At 52.1% G+C, this 24117-nt stretch overlaps 1 protein-coding gene across 1 annotated transcript in view; it reads right to left on the reverse strand.

Moving 5' to 3' along the window:
* CDH23 (cadherin related 23) overlaps nt 1-24117 on the reverse strand; it is a 405959-nt gene that overhangs the window by 200076 nt on the left and 181766 nt on the right. The window contains exon 9 of the mRNA XM_078077622.1: nt 20601-20679. Within this exon, the coding sequence (XP_077933748.1) occupies nt 20601-20679 (79 nt within the window). The remainder of the gene's footprint in view (nt 1-20600; nt 20680-24117) is intronic.

Consider the following 24117-nt stretch of genomic DNA (forward strand, 5'->3'; position numbering starts at 1 on the left):
CCCTGCTTCTCCTATTGCCCCCTCTCCAGCCCATGCTCCATCTTTCTCTGATCTTTTAAAGGCCTGACCAAGGCCTTTCAGATCAAGTAACTCCATTGCAATGTTTCCCCAGGGCAAATGGAATAAAATCCCAATTCCTCATCCTGGTCTGGGCAAGACGCTAAGTGCGCCATCCCAGTCCAGCTCTCTGAATTTCTTGTAGCCAATCCTCTATTCCCCACCACACCCTACCCTCATCCAACCTCTTTCTGGGTTCCTGTTTCTTAGATATACACAGCTTATTAATACCTCAGGGCCTTTGCACATGCTATGTCCTCTGTCTGGAACTCTTTTCCCTCATAGCTCTAAGTCACCACCTCCTCCACTGTTGCTCAGGCCTCTCTCAAATGTCACCATATCAAGGAAGACTTTCCCAACCACCCCAGCCAGGTCGCCCCAGCTCATTCACTCTCCAATCCACCCCCAATCCACCAGTGTTCTATTTTCTTGCAAGTACCTGTCAACTCTCTAAAATTATCTCATGCACTCATCTGTCGATTTCTTTTCTATTTTTCTCACTAAACTGTAAGTTCCATGAGGTCAACAGCTTTATCTGTCTTGTTCATGGTTATACCCCCAGAAGCTGGCACAGGAGAGGTACCTGATAAATATTTATAAGTAATCAACTTAGCTCAAACTCTGTTAAAAGAGCTACCCAAACCGCCCAGCAAGCTAGACACAGAGCCAACAGACCAGAAGCAAGCAAAGGGGACCATGACCTCCAGGACCACGTCCCCCTTCTTTGCTCTCCCTTTCCCTCTTTGTGTGGTGGGTAAGCTGCCAACCCCCTCCTCTCCCCACCGTAAAAGCCCCCTTGGGAAGCAGGCTTCAAGGACTCCCACCAGGGGCTTTGAGGAGCCTCCCCCAGTGATGGACTCTGACTCCTGCACCCGAGGCAGCTTCGGGGCAGAGCAGGGGAGTGGGGCTGGGGGAGAGGTAACTGTGGGGGAGGGCTGGGGCAGAGTAGCTGAGAGAGCTGGCCTGGGAAACAGGCCCTTCCCTCACTGCTCTGGGCCTTGCTTTTCCCATTTGTGACTTGGAAGAAGGGCTGGACTGGATGCTACCTGGGTCCCTGCGGCCTGTGGCAGGTGAGCCCCATGACACTGGGCCCCTGGTATTGGGAGTAGGATGGGGATGGGCAAGGGGACAGGAGGCGGTAGCCTGGTGCCTGTTCTGCTCCCCTCCCTGCCCGACCCCAGCACCATCATGGGTTCTCAGCCGGGGTTATCAATCTCCCTGCACCTGGAGAACTCCCCTAAATGAAATTCCTATTGGCGTGGGGCCTGTGATATAACAAGTCACTCGCTTTGCCTGGGAAATGAAAGATGGTAAGGCAGAGTTCCCAGGACAGAGGCGATCTCCATAAATCTGCCGGAATGTTCTGGGGATTACTTTGTGGGATTAATTATCTGTCCTTCAAACAAAGACCTGACCTCAGTGGCCTGAATGTCCCCAACCTGCAGGGGAGGGAGCGCCGGGCGGTGCGGAGGCGGGCCTGGGTCAGGGCTGCACAGGCACGCACTGTAAGCTCCCAGGTCAGCATCCTCTTGTCCTGAAAGACCCTAAACAGTTCCCTCATGCCCATCATCAAGTCTGCCTAGCTTCCAGCACTTTCTGCAACTTGGCCCTTCCTAACCCCTCTCACAACCGGCCTCCCAGAACGACCCTACCGAGTTATGCTTCTATTGCCCAGACTTGTGGTATGGATGAAAAAGTGATGTGTACAGTGGACAGAATAAAAACCGGATCCAGAGCCAGTTCAGTATCTACCGCTTCACCAACTGTACGACCTTGAGTTTCTTGAGCTGAGTCTCAGTTTACCCACCTGTGAAAAGGGAACAGTGCGGGAAGGGTCTGTACGTGATGGCGTTGTCATGACAACCCACCGAGGCTGGTGGCCTCATGGAAAGCACGTGGACTTCAGACTCACATAGACCTGCCACTTCTTGACCTGGCTGACCCTATGTGTTACATAACCTTTCTGACCCTGTTTTCTCATCTGTGAAATGGGGACAGCAGTAGTGCTTATTGCAAGGTGAAGATGCAGCCTCTGTAGAGGGCCCTGCATGACATCCTTGGGGAGCGGGCAGGACTCCACTGGCATCTTAATTACAGCTACAGGACAAGTGGGCTCAGAGAAGCTTTCTGTCTTCTGCTGTCACTCTAGGCCAGCCCCTTCTCCCTGCTGAGCCCACATTGTGTGCAAATCTTCCACTGCAAGCAGAAGGCACCACTCTCGGAGCCAGGAGCCAGGAAAAATCAGTGCTAATCACAGGAGGGCTGCCCAGAGCCGCTCCAAGTTAGCCAAGCCCCAGTTAGCTGTTCTGAATCACAAGGGCCACAGAGGAAAGGCGGCTGGTGTGGTCTTCCGTTCCCTGGAGAAACAGGAAGGGGGGCGAATTTCACAGTAGAAATGTGGGTGTTAGATGGTCCCTCTGAGCAGAGGTGGCTGGGGAGTGATGTGGATCCTGCATATGGGATGAGGTCCTGGATACGGGACATGGGTGGCTCGGCACCAACCACCGGCCACGCCACACATGACGTGGGCAATCCCGGGCAGGCCATGCTGGGTGGGCCTCCACGTTCTCAGAGGTAAAGTGGAAAGGCCCTCCCTCCCTTGCAGGGTCCTCCTAAGGATGCATAACTTAGGTGAAGTCTCCTGGCAGCTGCTCAGGCCCACGTGAGTCCCTCAGGAAAGCATGGCTTCTTTCTGGGTTCTCAGGGCAACATGGTTGGGGCCCAAATAGGCCTTAGCTTCAGTGGCTCACATCCGGGGGGCCTGATGGACATGTGAATTCCAGAGGATTCCATGATCTCCAGGATGGGGAGGGAGAGAATGAGGCAAAGGAGGCAGAGCCTTGTGAACTCTTGAGCCCAGCAGGTAGTCACAGCCCGGAGGGGACATAGTGCTGGGTATGCGGTAGGAGGTGACAGGTCAGAGAGAAAATTTAAGCTGAGCTGGGCAGAGAGCATGAACATCCAATGAGCAATGGAATGGAGCTGACCAACCTGCTTCCATCAACTGACCAGACCATGTAAGGTGGGTAGTCAGGGGAGGCTTCTGGAGGCAGTGAGTGGGAAGATAAGGTTTAAAGGAGGGGAAGGATGCAGACAGATGGATAACAGAAGGACAAGAAGACTTGGTAGATAAATAGGCTGATGCAGGCTCCTCTCTTCTTTTTTTTAAGGTTTTATTTTTATTTTTTTGAAAGAGACAGAGAGCGCATGCGTGAGCAGTGCGGGAAGGGGCAGAGGGAGAGGGAGAGATTGAATCTCAAGCTGGCTCCACGCCTAGTGCAGAGCCTGATGCAGGAATCAATCTCATGACCCTGAGATCATGACCCTAGCCAAAATCAAGAGTCAGATGCTTAACTGACTGAGCCACCCAGGCGCTCCTCCTCTCCACTCTTGACTGTTCTTCTTTCAAGAACATGCAATGGGAAGCAGTCACTTCTAGATGAGGTCAATGAACTCGGGAATAATAGTAATTTACTGAGCATTTACTATACGCCAGGTATTGTGCTAAGCATTGCTCCCTCTGAAGCAGGTGTTTTCACCTCAATTTACAGAAGTGATCTGTGGCGGTCCCACAGGCTATTGCACTGGGAGCCAGGATTGAACTCAGACTATCTGGCCCAAAGCTGCCACTTCAGCATGCTAATGCTGGAGCCATGTCTCAGGGAACATTCAGGCAGTCATTTCGTCCTGTGGGTAGCACATCCCATCACTCCAGGTTAGGTCAAGTTAGGGACAGTGTCCATACCTCCTAACTCTTCGGCCCTGTCCTTGTAGGATGGCCAGTGTCTAAAGTGGGTGCTCTGAATTCTGCAGAAGCAGGATGAGAAAGAAACAGCAGGGCTTTCCTGGGCACAGAGCAGGCTGGGGTTGAGGTAAAAGGGTGGAGCCAGATCCGTTGGGTCCACCTACACCCCTTTGAGTTCCACCTAGCTTTCTCAACTTCACATTTGATCTCCGAAGTTGGAGCTCAAACTGCCTCAGTCCAATCTTGGCTCCAACGCTGACAAGCTGAGTGGCCTTGGGCAAGTTACTTAACCTCTCTGAGCTCTGTTTCCTCATCCGTGTTCTGGGGACAATGACAGCACCTTCTTCGCTGGGATGCCATGAGGAGCAAATGCGTTAATACATGTAAGCTGCTTAGAACAGCGCCCTGGGTGATGCCTCGATAAATTCTGATCAATGTGATCACTGTTGGGTTTTCCTCTTCAGCCCTCATTCCGCCACCTCCCTCTCCCAAAGAAGTACCAACTCCAGTGTTTTGCTAAAACGTCCCTGCACACACACGTATTCTTGTTAAATACCTCCTGTTGGCTTGTTTTACTTACATATGTGGTATCGTGCTATTCCTTTCTACTTCTTTCACCACTCAACGCTAGGCTTCCAAGATTTATCTCTTTTGCCGTCTGTATATCTATTAAGTTGAACCATATGAAATTGCTGACATTCCACCATTTTTGACCTGCAAGAATAGTGATTTCGTGTGATTTAACCTCCAAGTTTGTGGATTCTAACTGATACAGAATGTTCTCTAGTATAGGTGTTGGCAAACCTTTGCTGTAAAAGGCCATCGTAAATATTTTAGACTTTGCGGGTCAAGAGGCAAAATCGAGGACATGATGTTGGTACCTATTTAACAAGAGAGAAAACAAATTTCCACAAGATTTTTGATGAAATTCAAAACACAAGAATAATTGAGCACCATTTTTTGTAATACAGGTCTACCCGTGAGAAGAATGGAACTTTGGGGGTAAGAGATAATATTTCACTCGAGCGGAGTTCAAAGATAGGATTTACTACCATCAAATCACTTGCAAAATGATCCTTTAGAATCCATTCTTAGCTGTGAGATCACACAACAGCAGGCAGTGGGGCACCTGGCCCACATGCCCACGTGGAGGGTGTGAGGGGGTTGGTCACTGTGGTTGCCACTTGCAATGCCCTGACCTCAACTCAGCCTCAGCACCTCTACACTGGGGTCCCCTCGTTGGCGGGCTTCCCCATCCTGGTGAATACACTGTGCCTATTTTTCCATTGAATTTCCCAACTTTTCCCCACTGACTTGCAGGGATTCCTTATACAGCCTATAGCCCCTTGTTGGTTTTAATTGTTGCAGAAATCTTCTCCCCACGTGTCATCTGTTGTTAGCTTTATCTATACATTCCAACTGAATTGAGAATCCTTTGATGTAGATCAATCTTTCATCTCCACATGTGCTCTTTGGGTGCTAAGTCCTTTCCAAGCACAAGGTCATGAAGATATACCCCCACATTTCCTTTTATGAGCTTTATATTTTACTGTTCATGGTGACGTCTTTAATCCATCTGACGTCCATCTTGGTATACGGTGTATGGTGGGGATCTTGCTTTATTTTTCTCCACATAGTGAGCTGGTTTTCCCAACACTGGCTTCTAAACAAGTCATCTCTTCCCCATTGATTTGTGGCACCACCTTTACCATATATCAAGTTCCCATGTTTATATGTGGGTCTAGTTCTAAGAGCTGCATTCTGTCCCATTGGCCTGTCTGTTGTTTAAGACATACTAGATGGATTAGGGTCTACCCCACTCATGGCCCTGTTGCCCTCTTCTGCACTGGCTATCTTGGGTGATACCACCTCTGGCTGCCAGCTCCCTAAGGCTTGTGGACACTGCTTGTGATGATGAACTGGCCAATCTGATGCCCTCTAGGAAATCTGGAATCAGAAAGCTAGAATATGAAGATGGTTGACAGCTGAGACGGAAGCCAGAAGGATGATCCGCGGACAGCCATGATGGAGAGGGGGCAGGACGGCCATCACGGATGCACTCGGTGAGATCACGAGGGCGCCAGTGGGGTAGAGAGAGATGAGTGAGGCAAATGGCCAGAGCAGGGCAAAGATGCTGTGGTAGGCTGAATAACAGCCATCAAAGACAGCCAGCTCCTGATCCCTGGAACCTCTGAATGTTACTTTACATGGCGTACGGGATTCAGTGAAGCATCATGTGATGTGCAGATTATCTTCTGGGCTCTACATGTCACCAAAAGGGTCCTTGAAGAGGGAGGCAGAGGGCGATTAGACTACAGAAGAGGAGAAGGCAACATGGCCAGGGGAAAAGAGATTGGGTAATGCAGCCATGGACCGACGAAGAAAGGCTGACAGCCACCAGTGGTTGGAGGCCGCAAGAAATGGATCCTCCCTGGGTGACCCAGAAGGAACCAGCCCTGCTGACACTTTGATTTTACCCCCAGAAGACTGATTTTGGACTTCTGGTCTCCAGAGCCATAAGAGAATACATTTCTGTTGCTATAAGCCGCAGTTTGCTGATGTTTGTTATCATAGCCATGGGAAACTGTAAGAAAGGAGAGTGTGCTCAAGCTTGCTGTTCCAGTTCCTCTTCGCAGAAGGCCCCACTCCCAGGAGTGTCTGCCCTGGATTCCCGCAGGAACCAGCTTCCTAAGTGCTTTCAGATTCTTGGAACCACAGATGCCCTGAAAGGAACACTCCATGCCCCTTCGCTTGACCCTCAAGACCCTTCAAATCATCTTTCCTCTTCTGCAGCCTGGCTAGTCTGCCTGTCGCCTTGTAGACGCTTCATGAATAGTCCCCTCCCTCTAAGTCTTTGCTCCGGTCAGCCCCTCCTGCCCAGGATGCCCTCCTCCCCACCTCCCCCCACCCACCCTTCCATCCCAGGTGCTAGCACTCCCCCCACTTCCAGGGTGGCTTCCTTATGAGATCCCATCCAACAGAGCGCTCGTGTGTCCTGAGTGCTTGCCCCGTGCCACGCGCTGTTCTGAGCACTTTGCATGTATGGATGGGACTCTCAGAGCCTCCAACATCCCGTCTCTCCATTCTATAGCTGGGGAAGGGGCCAGCTCAGGTCTACTTCCTGTCAGGATGCCCGATCCTTAGCCCTTTGGATGCTACCCTCCCAATTTTTGCCATATCTGCATGTACCTTGTATTATTATTTACTCTTTTCTTTAATTGGACTCAATTTTTTTCTTCAACAACGCATTCTAAAAGAATCCATTTAAGAGTTTCACAAATGGAGAACCAGTTCACTGACCATAAATAGTGATTGTAAAATGGATAAAATGAGCCTACGTGGTTAGAATTTTAGCCACACCAGCTTGCCATCTGATGGCTCCAGCCCACTCTCTTCTCCTTAAATGGGAAGATAAGCCAAAGGGGAGTGAGGTGTTAAAGGTGTGAGCACCCAATTGTACTTTCTCCTGGACAGAACTGACAGAAATAGAAATTCTGAGAGAGAACTGGGAAGGGAATAACTTTCACTGTGTGGTTCGATGTGATTTCACACCCTACCCATGCGCCACTTAAAATCATCTCTCTGGGGATCAGCATGTGGGTGAGGCTGGTGCCCTCACCCCAGCCCTAGCCCCCCAGCGCTCTCTGCCTCCTCTGATCTTCCCGATGGCTTTCTGACAACCAGTGAGTGCTATGTGGATGGATGAGCAACTATTCACAGGCTTCCTCCCCACAAGTCCTCAAGCTTCTCGATGGAATGGTTTTCCATTTCCGATTTCCAATCTAGAGCCTGTTTCCCCAAGACCACCAAGTAGGGAGGCTAGTTGGTGACCTTGCTAAGTGCCTGCTGAGTCATGAACAGGCAACTCTCCTGTCCCTGCAGACTTCTAGAGAACCCACAGCACCCCAGGACCTCAAGTCCTCATCTGCAAAATGCTCCCTTAAGTCTCAACTAAATTGCTCTCCTGGACACCAAAGACTCCCACCATCATTATGAAGAAAAATCAGTCACTGGCTCCTTTAAAATAACCCTTGCGATGTGGGACACTGCTGTGAGGTGCCCTTCAGCCTCTGCTAGCGCTGATTCAAAAGCGCCTCACTGCTGTGGCCCTTCAGAGCTGGCAGCAGGGGCGGGTGGGAGGGGCGGGGGGTAGAAAGCAGAGGCAGCCTGAGCCCACCTCACTTCCCCCAACAGAAGCAATGCCTTCTGGGGGGCTGGGATGGAGCACCGAGCGGCAGAAGGAGACTGCGGGAGCAACAAATTCATTCTGTGCTGGAATGTTTGTTCACTTCAATCAATGTCTGAAAGTATCAGCTCTGAAATCTCTGTTTCCAGGATATTGGTCAAATATTTGAATAGGGCAGCTAGTTAATTGACTCAGGCAGAGCACTTGACAGAGAGGCAGAGGGAGAGGCTGTGGGGCGCCGCAAGACAGCTGAGCCCAGAGTTAGGTCTGGCGGTTCCCGAACCTCGGCAGTCCCAACAGGTGCTCAGGATGGGGCAGGGAGCATGAGGTCAGGGGTCCTGCAGAAATGTGGGTTCTGAAGCCATGTGACTTTGGGCAACTGGACCTCAGTTTCCTCATCTATAAAAGGGGATGACAACACCTCATGGGGTTGGCAGGATTAAAAGAGTTGATGTAGGTGAAGCATCTGGATCGGCTCCTAAGCATTCTGGAAGTGCTAACTACTCTTACTGATGGTGATTGCTCCTTGGTCTGGCATTCAGAGGTCCTCAGTGGGAGTCCCATGCTGCAAGAGGGTGTTAGGGCTGGACAGAAAAGTCCCTGGAATGTGTGCTCACAACCTGCCCTGGCTGGTGACATTTCCCTTCCTCATGGTCTCCAAATCATCCCTGGAGGGCTGCCCTCTCAGAGAACAAATCCTTTCCTGACCTCCTGAGGTCTTTGTTCTATAGGCTATGCTTTAAGCTTTCTTGATGAATTACTTGTGCAGTTGGGTTCTCCCTGGGGCCTATATGGACATGTCTAGTGAACTGGTGGGTGGGTTTTCAGTGGCTGACCTTCTGGCTAAAAGAAAGGCCCCTTCTCCTCCCTTTCTTGTTTTAAACTGCTTTAAACACAGGTTCTGTCGGAGAGATGGGAGTGGAGAGGGTGGCATGGTGTCCCCAGGGCCCTGTCTGGACCCTACAGAGAGGACTGCAGGCTGGAGCTGGAGGAGCTGTTTATATGGGGTGGGGGAAACAGTGCATAGGGACTCAAGCAGGGGTGCCATGGGGCCCAGGTCCCAAGTGCAGCTGCAGGAGTAGGGAAGAAGCAGCCCCTGTCTCTTCCCATGATCCATTTTGGTTCCAGGGTCATGGAGTGTCCAGGGGATGCTGGGCCATTCCGGTGGCTGTGGAAGGTGCTGAGAGCAGGGGCCCCAGTGAGTTACCCACCTCCAGTGGTGGTGCAGGGGAGACCCTCAAGGGATCAGGGGCAAAAGACCAGGTCAATCATATAGCACATGGAACTGCCCATCTCTCCACGCCACAGGGGCCCCTGCAACACTTGGGGATTTTCCAGAGAGCCGAAGTGTTAGGTTTTGCAGGCAGGGAAGAGGGGCATGTGCCCGTGACTTTGGTATTTTTAGAGACTCCATTCCCACCTACCTGCCGAGCAACCCTAGTATCTTTCCTTGTCTGTGCTTGCCATCAACCAGATGATAAGTTTTTGATTAAACCCTGTTAACATTCCCATTTTACAGATGAGGAGACTGAGGCCCAAACAAGAGGAGTCACCTGCTCAGGGTCACCTGACACTTGAGCCCTCTCCCTGGGGTGCCCTGCTCATAGCTGGCACACAGCAAACACCGAAGACAGGGATCTGCTGATGGGAACGTAGAGGCAGATGCCGACATTTCTGTTCCCCCCGGGGAGTCATGAATCAGAGCTGTGTGGGGGTGGGGGATGGTGATGGGCTGAGCTCCTGGAACTCCATCTGCTTACTTACCCGGTCTGCGGGGAGCCCCAGGGCGGCCCCCCTCCCACACCCCCACCCCATCCTCTCCTCCTCCCTCTGCCCCTCGGAGCTGAGCCCAGAGAGACAGGGCACTGCAGCGTGGGGTTGTTGGGTGACTTCAGGCTTAATATCTTTGTAACCATATTGCAAAAGGGCATGCCTAAGACAGCGCCTTTCGCTTAATCTTTCTCTTTTATTGCTTTTTCTCTTGTATGATTTAACCTTGCACCAGGTATCAAGGTAGATAAATAAAAACTTTTATTTCAGATTAGCCCCGGCTGGGGGCTGCCTTGAAAGCTGAGCAGTCATCCAGGGAGTCAGATGAAAAAGGGAGCTGGGAATCTGAGCTGCTTAGAGGGGCTCATCTCAGGTTCAAAGCCCCCAAAAGATATTTGAGACCTTTTCTGAGGGGAGGGGCAAATCTCCTCCAGTGCCCACAGCCTGCGGGGGGTGGGGGGGGCTGAGGCCAGCACAGCAACCTTCCCAGTGCAGCACCCCCGACCCCCTCCCCTCCTGGCTGGCCCCTCCCCCGCTACCTCTCCTCACCCTGTGCTTCCTCCCCAGTGCTCCAAGCAGCCACCAGACACTGCCTTTGTAGACTTCTCAGTGGCATGTGGGCTCCACGGGGGCAGTGACAGTGGCCTCCACTCACCGTTCGTCCCCAGGGTCTAGCATGGAGCCTGGCCCACAGTAGGTACTCAATCAATATTCGGAGTTAAAGGAATGAAGGAAGGAATCCTGGGATTCCAACCCACACACAGACCAGTGGGTTGATATGAATCACTTCATTTCCCAGGCAGAACAGTAAAGGATGGCAGAATGAATGTGAGTTTTGGAAGCAGGGAGATCTAGATTCAAATCCCATGTCCACCACTTAGGGGCTGTGTGACCCTAAGCACGTTTCAGGAGCTCTGGGAGTTTAGTTTCCTTGTCTGTGAGATGGCTTTGGTCAGCCACATCCCGGGGCTATGGTGAGGGTCAGAGAGGATGTCTAGCCCAGGCAAACTCTCACACGTGTTCAGCGACAGACATACAAGATGCTGTTCAGAGTAGCAGGATTTGTAATAGCAGAGACCAGGGCATGCACCCATCGGCGGGAAAACGGATTGCCTGTGGCATTTTCTCACGATGGACGACTATGCAGTAATAAAAAAGAACAAATGATACCTACACCAAAAAAAATATGAATGAACCTCAGATATATAATATTGGGTAGAAAACACAAGTCCCAAGAGACCATGTATAACATGATACTTTTTAAATAAGGTTCAAAGACAATTAAACCCAAACAAGATGTGATCCATAGATATGGGACGAAAGATTTTGTAAAATCAAGGGAATGAAAAAAACACAAGATTCAAAGATGTGGCTATGGGAATGGGGCGGAGCACAGCCAGGCGTGACGTACGGGTGACAGTTTAGCTCCTGGGTTGGTTGGGGGATTCCCGGGTGTCCATGGTGTTATTAAAAATGAACAATGAAGCTAAAGAGGGCCAACACAGACCGATGTTGATCATGATCCAAGAATTATGTCTCTATCAGTTCTGTGTGCTGAGGTGTGCCAAGCTAATGCAGAAAGAGAACACAAAATAGATGGTGGCTAATTTCATAATCCTCTAACGATCTCGAAGCCCTGGAAATCCAATACAAAGCAGTTACCTGAGAGATGAGGAAAAAGTGGGAAAGAGGCGAATTTGTTGAAAAGACAAATGGTTGTTGACACAGGGAAACCGGGCTAGAATCTCCCGGCCAAACCACCTCTGGCCACGAACTAGAATAATCCCCAGCCTTGTGAGCGACCTCCAGCCATGACTGGTCCGCCAGACCCCAGCCATGCCTGAAGAGAAGTGGTTCCCTGAGCTGAGCTGCAGTGCACTCCCTCCATAACTATAGGAGGTGGGCCCAGCGTGTAGCAGAAGGGGTTCTAATTGGGCCCAAGGGGGAGTTCTTCGGGGGGTGCTCCCACAGGACATGGGACACACAGGAGACTCTACAGCATCCTGAACAAGGGACAGAAAGTCCTGCCCATGAAGAGGGTGTGGGAAAGAGAAGAAGTGGGAAGGGAGGGTCTCAGTCCGTGTGGCAGTGAAACCTCTCAAAAGTCCGCTGACAGCAAGGGGCAAGCTACTGCTGTTGACAAAGAGCATATAGGGCGTCCTTAAAGGAGGGAGGAAGAACAAAGACTTCTCTGGTTTATCACAAAGGCGGGGCACAGGAGAACACTGGGAGCAGGGGCAGACTGGCTGGGAAGTCGCACACCCTTGAAGAGAGGAGGGAGAAAGATCAGGGGAGAATGTAGGGCAGGCTTTCCTGAGGTTCGCCGGGAGAAATGTAGTGTTGGTGTGAGAGATCACTGTCATTTAGGTATGGTGGTGGTAGAGGGGACAACTGTACATAATATGCCAGTGTATTTTTCTTTTATATGTATATATTATATATATATTATATAATATATTATATATAATAATATATAATATATATATATACTTTAAATTTTTCCAAGTATATTTGTATTATTACATAAAAAATCTACCAGAGGCACCACCCCTGGCTATTTTCAAATGAAGAGTCATGGGCTGCAAGTGGAATAATCCTTGGACACATTTGTTCCTGCTCTAGAGAGAATGTCTTATCAACGGTCAGTGGCTTCTGGAGGGCTGGGTAAGACTTGGCGGCCTGTCCAGACTAATGGGAAAGTGTGCTGGGATCAATTAATGATGTCTGCCTTGGTATGGGATTGGTAAATTGGGGTATGTGCGCTGATGCAGGTCTAAGGTAGCAATCGTGGGTATTACAAATATGCCCCTTTCTGCCTAGGCCACCACCAGGACTCCAAAAACCTAGACCCAGAGGTTAGAAGCTTCTTTGTCTCCTCCTTTTTTGTGTACTATTTATTTTCAGTATGTCACCAGAGCCTGCTGCCTTCCTTCTTGTCCATCTCTACAATGACCACCCCTCCCAGTTGGGGTGATAGCCCATGAGCAGACCATCCTCGTCCTGGTGCTTTCTGCTCCAATCCATCTAGAACTCCCATTAGATGAATCTTCTGATGACCCTCTGTTCACCCCCCTCACCGCCAGCCTTGTTCAAAGTACCCTCTTATTTCACCTTCTAGGTCCTCTACCAGCTGCCCCCTGCCTGTCTTGGATCTGCCCTTCATTTCTCCCCGTGGCCATCTCTTGGCTCCGGCCAGGTGGGTCCCCCTGTGCCCAGCAGATGCTCTGAAGTTTCTGGTGCTTCCGGGCACCCGCTGTGCTACCCCAAGACGGGGGCTGTGGCATGTGATTCCAAAGTCTAAAGCAGGGCTGATTTTCCTGAGTTTTCACTTCTCCGGGTTGGGGAGGAAAATGCCAAGCGGCTTAATCACAAGGGCTTTGACACATTTCAGATGATGGTCTCCTGTGATGGCTGCTCCCCACCAGGCCACAGCCGGGCCTGACTCAGTTACTGGCATATGTGTAAGCCCGTGCAAGGCTGACTGTATCTGATTATTCTCTCTCCACACACATACACACGCACTGCGCACACTCACACGTGCACTCACACACATGCAGCCTTCACTTCAAAGTACTCAATGCATTTTCAAAGAATTGCCTCACTCGTTAATATTAAAGTAAAACCCAGTAAAGACTGGCAAATGAGGGCTTTGTCCTTCACTAACACAGCTGGGCAGGTCCCCAGTGTGGCTGGTAGGGAGGCCACTGCCTTTCAAGCTGGGGTGAGGGATTTGGGCCCTGACGCTGCTCCCCAATTCCTGATTCTAGGCCAGTGTTTCTCAACCTTCCTGGCATCGCCCCCACTACCAGCCATTTAAGACATGTTTTTTGAAGTTCTCCACCCCCATGAAATTCCAACACCACAGATGCATCTGCACGTATGTATCTATGCTTTATAAACAGAATAAACACTTTTCACCCCTCATAACAAATGTTGGCCTCCTTGAGGGTGCTCTCACCCCTGCTGACTACACAGGCATTTCCTCACCATTGCTTCTAAAAGTGTGGTCCCCAGGCCAGCAGCATCAGCATCAGCTGGGCCCCACTCCCAGAAGTTCCAGTTCAGTAGTTTTAGGGTGGGATGCAAAATTTTGAGTTTCTAACAATTCCCATTACTAGATGTTGATGTGGATGCTGCTCTTCCGGAGACCACATTTTGAGAACCACTGTCGTCATGAAACATGGGTGTATTCTGGAGCCTGAGAGACTTGGGTTCAATCCCTGCTCTTCTACTTAGTAGCTGTGACCCTTGGCCAGCCTATGTATGCGCTGAGCCTCGCTTTACTGTGTGCAGGATGGAGTAATAATGTCTCCCTCACAGACTGCTGTGAGCAGTAAATGTGTCCAGCCAGTGCCCAGCACATGGCAGGCACCCAATAAATGGGCTCCCCCCCCCACCGGGGGGATGCTCCAGAGCTGCAGAAGGCCCAGGCAGGCAAGGCTGCGATGGGGAAGGGGATGTGGGCTGCGACGCATGGGCAGTGGGAGAGATGGAGCCCCTACAGCCTGGAAGGCGGTGTGCGGGCTGAGAGAGAGGCTGTAGCGCAGGACGTGGTAGGAAAGGCTAGCATGGGCTGTTGGCCACACCCTCACTCCCCAGGTGGTAAAGGCCCTTTTGGCACCAGAAAGGAGTCCCTTTAGCATCAGTCACGGGAAGGAGAGAGTCAAATAACAGAACTCATCAGTCTAGCATGTGTGGAAAATGAAAATGCTTCCAGAAAGGGTTCAGACAGAGCCCTGGAGGACTCATTAAGTCAGTTTTGTGGGCCCCCGTCCCCGGGCCCCCAAGTCAGTAGTTCTGCGGTGGGGCCCGAGAACTCGCATGCCCAACAGGTGTCCAGGTGCTGCTGCTGCTGCTGCTGGTCTCAGACCCCTGTGCTGGGAACTGGGGCTCCACAGCCTCCTATAGATGCACTCCCTACCTCAGCGGACGGAGAACTGGTGAGAAGTCTGGGTGCCTGCGGAAGGTGATGGCAGGACAGAATCCTCAGTGCCCTTGGGGCTGACTGAGAAGCCTTCAGCCTCGGCTCCTGGCCACCGGGGGAGCCCGGCTTCTGGCACGCGGGAGTGGCCTCGGCTAGCGATGTGGACTTTGGACAGCATACCACATGCCTGTCTCCACTGCATCCCGATGGCGGCAAGGGAGGAGGGAAATGGCTGGTGTCTGCTGAGGTCCTACCAAGCAGCGACCTGTGGGACACTCGCCAAATGCCACTCACTTTAGAGAGCAGACTCACTTATTTTTATTTTCACAACTCTGTGAGAAAGATACGACTGGCCCCATTAAAGGCTGGGGAAACTGTTCCTTCGAGAGTTTTGGTCACCCACTCAAGGGTACTTAGGAAGACAGGGTTCCCCTCTAGAACACACAGTGGTCGGGTGTTAAATTAAGCAATGTCCCAGCTCAAAGGGGCTCTAAAGCCATCTCAGGCCGTGGGCTGATCCTATGCCACCTGTCCCAACAGCCACCTCCTGTCACCTTGACCTCCTTACCCTCCTTTGGCTCTGCTGTCTCTGCTCCTCCACTGGGATGTCCAGTTGGGGGACACCACAACAGCCTCCCCTTGGGCCTGCTTATTCCTCCCTGCCCTCCCCCCAGCCCACTGGCTCCAGTCTGACCACAGTGAGCTTCGTACAACACACCTCAACCATGTCCCTCCCCTGCTGAACTGGCTCCCTACTACTCTCAGGAGCAAGGCCTGGCATTCTCCTGAGTAGGGCATTCCACACCCTGCCTGGCTGGGCCCTGCCTCTCTCAGTGGCCTCCTCTCCCCAAGGTCTCTCTTGCACGCTGCACTCAGCCATGCTGACTTACTGCAGCTCCATGAACATGTACTCTCTCCTGCTCTGGGATCCTGGTACATGCTGTTCCCTCTGCCTGTAACACCCTAACTTTGGTTCCTGGCTAGTTCCTGCTTATCAGTCAGTGGGTGGCTTAGGTGATCTCTTCTCAGTGAGTCTCCTTATCCCAGTGACGGCTGGGGGTGGTGCCCCCTCCCATGGATTCTTTCTCACTTCCTATTACAGATGTTTTCAAACATGCACAGAAGTAGTAAGGACATCTAATGGGCCCCCCATGGAGTCATCACTCCATGTCCACACAGCCCATGCTTTTTAGTCTGCCTTCCCACCTACACTACAGGTTCCTGAGGCCAAGATGATACCTCTGACCCCACACCCTCTCAGGACATTAGTGCAGCTCTTGGCCCAGAGAAGACCCTCCATCCACTGTGGGTGGATGCCAGGAGTCCACATTTGTTGAGCACCTACTATAAAATCAGGCGCTCTTCTATGTGCTTACACGTCTTAGCTCACTGTATGCACATAGCTTCCCTGTGAGGCTCAGGCTACTCTTTCCTCCATTTCATAGGTTGGAAAACTAACAGCTCAAAGGTTACACAGTTGGTCAGTGGTAGAAGCCAGCAAGGTAGTCTAACTCTGGAACAGAGCTGCCCACAGAAATAGAATGTGAGCCACATGTGGTATTTTAAATTTTCTGGTAGCCATATTAAAAAAAAATAGATGAAATTAATTTTAATAATATGTTGTATTTAACTCAGTGTATCTAAAATATCACTTTAACACGTCATCACGTAAGACATTATTAATGAGATACTTTATAATCTGTTTTGCATAGTAAGTCTTCAAAATCCTGTGGGTTATCTTACAGACCAGCCACGTGTCAAGGGCTCAGTAGCCACAGGCAACTATGCTGGCCAGCAGAGCTAGTGGTCAGCACCCTGGACAGCGGCCCCAGAGCCCAGCGCTCGCAACCACTTCTCTGCTTAAATGGATAAAGGAGGAAATGAATGAATACAAGTCCCCAGGACCCTTGGGCCTGATCTTTCCTGGATAGTTAATAAGGCTTAATACTTTATAGCTCTTTAGAGTCTCTCTGGCACTATTTTATCTGCCATAGAGATTATTAACCCTGTGCCATGGATGAGGATTACCGGGTAAAGAGGGGCCAAACGCCTTTCTTTGACACATTGCTGCAGGTGGTAGAGCTGGGCCTTGAACCCACAACTTTGGACTCCAAGTTCTGTGCTCCGTGTGGTGTGGGACACAGCTGCCCCTTGAAGGAGGACTGTCTCCATCTGGCAAGGGAGGGTGTCTGTTTAGATCCCAGGCTGGGCTGGCCGTTAGGGATGGGAGTCCCATTTTGTTCAGGCCCTGGAGGAAGTGATGCCCTTGGTGAGGGGCAGGGCAGGCACAGGCTGAGGAAGCAGATGGGACCTGTGCCAGGTCCTCTGTGGGAAAGAACCTTGTCATTCTTCAGTCTCAGTTTGGCCACAAGAGGCTGAGAACAAATTGATGGCAATAGAGCCATAACTTACCTCTGAAGGCCCCTTTGTTCTTGGCAAAACAGAGGGGTCATTAGTAATGGTGAAAGCACTGGTGTGCAGACATAAATCCCCCCAGCTGCAGGGCTGATAAACAGCCCGGAGGGGATGGGGGCCTCAAGGAGCCAAGCAGGTTAACCGTGTGCCATGGATCACTCATGGGCTCAGACCTGTGTCCACCCACACGCAGACAGAGCCACCCCCTGCCCAAGCTCTGGAGGTGCCCAGAGACTCAGTCACCCACAGTGGCCAACAGGACTCACACCTGGCTCCAGGAACACCTGAGATCCTCATTTTTCTTTCATATGAAAATGGTTCCCTAGCATCTAGGGTGGGAGCAGGCTCCCATGGGGTACTCAGGGCCAGCTTGGGCCAGTCAGCATGAAGGTGCCCTTGTGGGCATTCCTTCTTTCTGCTTCAAGCCAAACAGACACTGGCTGAGCCTCCTAGGAAAGGGCTGAGACTTCACAGCACTGGAAAGGCAGGTGTGCGAGGCCAGATCCTTGGCAGACAAAGTGCTTTGCAACAGTGTCTACTGGTCAAGAGAAGTAGAGATGAGGCCATATCCTCATTTTCTGCCTATCTGCTTCCCTGGAGACTTCATCCTCCTGCCTGTCTGCCTGCTCTAGGCTCACACTGAGGCTGGATTACACGGAGACCATGCCAGCCCAGGGCCAGGGAGAAGGGTGGGCAGGAACAGGTGGGTGGACAGCCAGGTCAGCCAGGTACTCAGGATGCAGAGGGAAGGAAAAGGGAAGGACTGCCCTCAAGCTGCCTAAAAAGAATTTGGGTGGGATTGTGGGTTGCGTGGTGACAAACACCCATGAGAGAGTTAAAGAACCATCAAGGCCACCCTACAAACGAGGTCCAAGTGCTATCTTAGCAAGGACGGCAAGTATTTGCCGCTGGTGCTGTGTGCCCTCTTTCTGCACCCATATCAGACTCTACCAATTGAATACCACACTGAGCCTGTTTGGCTTCAAGCAGCCATTACCAATCAATCACAGTTGGCATGTGAGAGGAAACCCATTTGTCATCCTTCTTAAAAGCCCTCAAAGCACATTTCTGCTGTGGTGGGAAACCTAAAAAGATATGCTAAGTGCTGCAAGCCTTCTGGAAGTTTCTGCCTCCTGCCCCCCATCTTCACACACATTGCTTACCTGTAGTTTCACATCCTGGGTCTCCCTTCTCAACCTGCTATTCACACTTGGGGACCTGGCCCAGGAGAGTATGCCCCTGGAAATCTCAGAGTACGCTGCCACAGGCAATCGTCCCCAGCCCAGACACCAAAGGCTCAGCAGCTCTGCCCTCCTACCTCCTGCTGCCAGGGGAGGGGGTGAGGAAGGAGAGCTGGCTAGGGCCATCTTTAAGGGCTGGAGAGGGCCTGGGGTTCTGAGGCTGGTGGCCTGGCACCCAGCAGGAACTTGGAATGGACAAATACCCTGGAGGATGGCCTCTCAGTGTCACACAGGAATTTCCAGTCTGGTCAGGACCACAGGCTAGCTCCTGGCTCCTTGCTCCCCACCTTCATCCAGGCTGGGGTATGTCTGAAACCAGCGCACAGGCAATGAGATGAGGAGACAATCCCCCACCCAGCCAGGTGTCCCTTTATGCTGCCACCTTATCCTGGTGCCTCAACTCTATCACTCTTGGGGCTCACTGGTGTTCCCTTAGGTCTCCAGCACAAGCCCCTTGTCCCTTGTCCCTGGAGGGCACTTGGTTTGCTTCCCAAATTGAAAAAATCATGAAGGAAACCAGCGCCAGCATGGGTCTCCCTCCTCCTCTGCTCAGCAGGAGAGCGCCCCTTAATTCCTGGGGAACTCTGCCTTCCTGCAGAATGGCTTCCTTCCTTCCTAGGACTAGTTTTCTCACACCCTAGCCTAAGGACCCTCTGCGTCTGGGGAGCTGTGAGAAAGGACTATTCTGGGGTCCCACCCTGGTTTCACAGAATGAGAATCTCTGTGGTTGCCAAGGACTCTGCATTTTTGGTAGGAGCTCCAGGTGATTCTTGGGCATACTGGAATTTGAAAACCCATGACCCTAGAATCACATTCCTTCTCTCCTCCCTTCCTTCATTCCACAAGTACACATTGGGGTTTACTCTGCTGAGTCCTGTGCTGGGCACCAGAATGGGGAGGAAATGGGGTTGGGGAGGAGAGGCCTGAACCCTTGCTGCTGCTGCTGACCACATGAGCTGGTCTGGCATTTGCTTTGGGGCCTGGGGTACCCTGGGCTTAAAGACACGATAGTAGTCATGCTGGCAGCTGCAGGTCCCAGGGAGCCCACAATACCCCTGATTTCCTGCATCCCTAAGGAGGGGGAGGGTCTTCCTCCCACCAGCTAACTCCCAGCTTCCCAAGGTTATTATTAGCTGCCAGCAATAATAACAACAATAAGTAACACGTATAAAGGAACTTACATCCATAAATTAGGTTCTCTACATATATTAAGTCTTCTGACCCTCAATCACCCAAGATAGTAAGCATTTCTTATTGTTCTATACCTCTATACTGAGGTATAGAGACCCACCTGAGGCAATATGCTCATGAGACTCCATCGTCTATGTTCTTAATCATTATACCTTGGTGTCTTTTGAGCTTTAGGGGAAAAAATGTCCCCCAAATGTCACTCCCTGTTGTGGGGGTGTGGTCGGGAGAGGCAATGGGGTAGACACAAGCCTGGTGGCTTGCCATCCTCCTGGCCATCAGTCTGGCCTACCCAGATGCACGAGGCTGACACTTCACTGACTAGGGGGCAGGGCGGGAGGCCACCTGTGGGGGGGGTAGGAGCATGGGGACAGAGCCAGTCTGTGGGTGAGTGAGCAGTCCTCATGGGCCTCTCACTGACTCCTTCTCTCCAAAGCCACCCAGCCCTGGGACAGCCAAATGGAGCTACTTGGTCCATCTTTAGGTAGGGATGTGGGGTCAGGGATCCCATCAGCCAGAACCTTCTCTGCAGCCAGGCACTATTCTGCCTAACCAAGAGATGGGGCGGGAGAGGAGGGGGCTCTGTGCATCCCCTGCAGCACTCCTGATAAGACAGAACTCCTAATGGTCAGAAATGTGAAAAGAGCATGAAATCAGGTGAAACTGCAGGTCTATTCATCCTAACATGATGCACAAACTGCCACCTTTTCATCAAGTCAGAAAAGCAAAACAAACACCCACAGCACTGAAGGAGGTAGATGGGAGTCCCCAGTGACCCAGGCTCAGAAACCCAAGGTGCTCAGATGCCTCGGACCTTGGACAGTGGCGCATGCTCCTGTCCCCCAACACCGCCCAAGCGGCCCCCAACATCTGAGCCTCAGTCCCCAGCTCCTCTCCTCCTCCCCAGCACCTCCCTCCTTCATCCACTTCATCCCCTTCCGAGGCCTTCTGCCCAGGGTTGTCCCCGGGGCTGGTCCCCTCATACCACTGTCCACACCCCCAGACCTCTGCTCAGCCCTGCAGAGCCTGACACTCCTGCAGTGGGCATGGGGGGCCAGGGCGCCGAGCCCTTACCTGAGACGATGGTGTAGCCAATCCCCCGGGGACGTCCTTTATCCTGGTCGATGGCAGTGATAACGCGCACCGTTGTGCCCTGGGTAGGAGAGAGGAGGGACCTGATCTGGCTGCCCAGCCCCTGGGGGGCCATCTTTCTTTATGGCTCTCTTGGCACCTGCAGCTTCCCTCCCCAGGTAGTGGAGTCCCTGCCACCAGGCCAGCTTAGGAAGTAGCTACTGAGGGCTAGGGTCTCAGCTGTCCCCAACAACCCAGAGACATAACACTGAGGCCTCGGCAAATAGCTCGGAGTCCCTTGGAGAAGCCCGATCTTGCTGATGCTCTCATTCCCCCTTCCCCTCCCCATCTCCCCTCATCTGGTGTAACCACCCAGGAAAGAGGAAAAACAAGCTGGGGGACAAGAGATCTGGTCTCTATCTCAACCACCCATCAAATTGCTGTGTGACCTCAGGAAGGTTGCTGTACCTTTCTGATCTCAGTGTGCCCTACCTTGATATGAATAACAACAAAAACCCTGGGACCCTGCTTTCACTAGGACTTGAGTAAAGGAGAACATTATGGATCAATCACTCTACTAATGAATGTATCATAAATCCTGAAAGTGAGTATGCCCAGGGATGACCCCCGAGGCCACCATGGCCCTGTGAACCATGCCCTATCCAGCACAGCAACAGCAGCTCCTGCCTCAGGTGACTCTGTCCCACATCCTATTCCTTCTCCCTGCAGCACTGGGGGAGAAGGGGCCAGGATCTGGGACTACCAGGATGGGGATTCAGGGGTCCCTGCTCTTAGGGCGCACACAGCCTGTGGGGAGGGGTCAAGGACAGATTCACAGACACTGCTATACACATCTAAGAGTGCTCAGATGCAGAAATGTACCCCGAAGTGTAGAAGTCCACCTGGAGGACCTGGCAAGGAGTTGTATAGACAGCAACATTGAGGATGGGTCATGAAGAAGGAGTGGGAGTTTGCCAGGGAGAGAAGTTGATACAGAAGGCAAAAGATAGAGCACAGGCAGGGACTTGGAGGCCTAAGACTCTCCAGGAAGGGATCCTGGCATGAAAGGGCACATTCAAATATCAGCTGATGGACTGGTTGGTTGATTGAATAAATGGATGCACAGAGGAGGATTCTGACATCACCACTGCCGCCGCCACCACCTGCTGAGTCGCTCCTTGCCCACGGTGACCTTCACCTTACTCTCCAGCTCTAGCACACCATTGTCCGGCCAGCCAAGCCTGTCCACCTGCCTGCCTGAAGTTCTGGCTTGGGCTGCAGTTTCCCCTGGTTGATAACCAGCAGGACAGCCCGGTCCCCATCCCCTAGGGAAATATCAACCCTGGCATTTACATGTCTAATGACGATCTCTTGTGGCCTTGATAGGCTGCCTCTCACCCATTTGCTGTCCATCAGCTAGAGGGTGAAGTCTGCTGGCTGTACCCTCCACCCCTACCTGAGCACCTCCTCCTGTGGAGATAGTCTTGTTCTCTGACCTATAGGCCCTCTGATCAGTAGGGTGGGGCCCTGGGGGCAAGACACACAGGGGCACCCCCACCTCACCCTCCCAGAGCAGGGCTGTCCCCGTGTGGCTGTCACTCCATCCTCTCCCAGGCCCAGGAACACCTCTAGCTTGGGCTGAGGGAAGGTGAGAATGTTCCAGGAGAAATGGTTCCCGCAGAAACATGGACACAGCCCTGAGGCCAGGGCCATGCAGAAAGCAGGTCTGGCTCCCTCCTTGGGGCCCCTTCCCCCAGGGAGACAGGAGCTCGGGCTACATCCCCTGGGAGAATAGACTGTTACAAAATCAGAGAAAGACACCATTAAATGAGCCTCTCCCGAAGCGGGTTCTGAGGACCTGAACTGTGAGCAGCTTCGAGGGCCCTGTTCTTTCCCGAACACCCCCTCTGTGCTCAGTGCTGCTGCAAATGCCTTCTATGTACTAACTCATTCCACCCTCACACCTACCCCAGAAGCCCCGTCTTCTAGATGAGGAAACTGAGGAGTTCGAGTTAAGTGGCCTTGCCAAGGTCCCACTGCAAGGAAGGAATGGTGAAGCCAGGGTTCAAAGTCAGGTACTTTGGTTCCAAAATGCTCTTGCCCACCAAGCGATGCCGCTCCCTCCCAGGTTCTGTTCTAATAACGGTAACTGTCATTTACGAATGTCCTTGCTATGTGGCCGGCACTAATCTAAGCACTTCACAAGCATTAGCTCATGTCAAATTTGGGACAACTTACATATCCCACCATTCCCTTGGGCTTCAGTGTAGTAATGGCTCCTCAAAGTAGTAAAGTAATTTAGAACAAAACAAAACAAGACCACAGCAACCCTGTTAACCTTTGTTCTCCTGGGCTTTCTGATCTGATGACAGACTCTTCCCCTGTAATATCTGCTAACGGCCCCAGACCCAGGCATCTGTGGAGGGTCACTGCAGGGTCTGCTCTAACAGCTTCCCCCAATGTCACCCCACAGAGGGCTCTTTTTTGGGGGGTCTACCCCTCCAGGAGCCACTCCTCACATAGGAGAGGCCTGGGTTTGCCCCTAGGAGAAGGTCCCCATAGTGTGGGACTCTGATGTGAGGCTCAGGTGCCAGGACATGGGGACAACTCCCTCTTTTAGAGCCCCATCTCGCCTGGTCCCAGAAAGTGTCTCAGTTTGAGGGTCCCCAGGCAGTCCCTGGTCTGCTGAGGGCAGGGACAAGCCTGCCAGTGTAACTGGGTCCACAGCCTCCAGAGCACCTTTCCAGAAAGTCACTAAACAGTAAACCTCCAGGAGCAGCTGCATGGCCCCAGGCATACAACCCAGGAGTGGCTGTGCTGAGCTGGCCCTATAGACAAGGACAACTACAAGGACAAGTACACCCCAGGAGGTCTGGAAGGGGGGGGCAGCCGTGGCCTATGCAAAGATGGGACCTGGTGGCCAAAGCACCCTCAGGTCTCAGAGCCTTGCGAGCATCTCGCCATGGGCACCCCCACCGTGGGCTACCTGGAGGCTCATGGGCAGGTGGGGCTCAGAGGGGGCCAGTGGGCAATCGAGGACGGAAGGACAGGGAGGCTGGCTCTCCCCAGGAAGAGCCACCCTGAGCTTCTGGAAAGTGAGAGCCAACAGGCTCCTGACAAAGTTTGGGGTTTCATCTCTTTTTGGGTAAATAAATCCATTTTTAATAAAACCCTGAGCTTTTAATACAAGTGCAACCACAAAGACTGGAAATGTTATAAGAAGGAATTAACAGGGAGGAATGGGGGCTCTTGGGATCCCACAGCTCTTGTTTCAGGGTCTTAGTAATTATATTTTCAATATACTGAAACTTATTTCCAAAGATGAGGGAATGGAGAAGCAGGCCCGGAGCCAGGCCCCTTACTGGCTGGCTTTCCAGATCAGGGTGGGGGTGGGGGTACGCACCAGCTGGGAGAGCAGGTAGGCAGGCCCAGGAGGCTCAGAGAAGGGTCTACCCTGCCACGGGGCTCCTCCCATCACAGGAACCCACATTGTAAGGAAATGAGGCCCCCCCTCCCCAAG

The sequence above is a fragment of the Halichoerus grypus genome, chromosome 7 (assembly GCF_964656455.1).
Source record: "Halichoerus grypus chromosome 7, mHalGry1.hap1.1, whole genome shotgun sequence".
NCBI classification, from domain to species: domain Eukaryota; kingdom Metazoa; phylum Chordata; class Mammalia; order Carnivora; family Phocidae; genus Halichoerus; species Halichoerus grypus.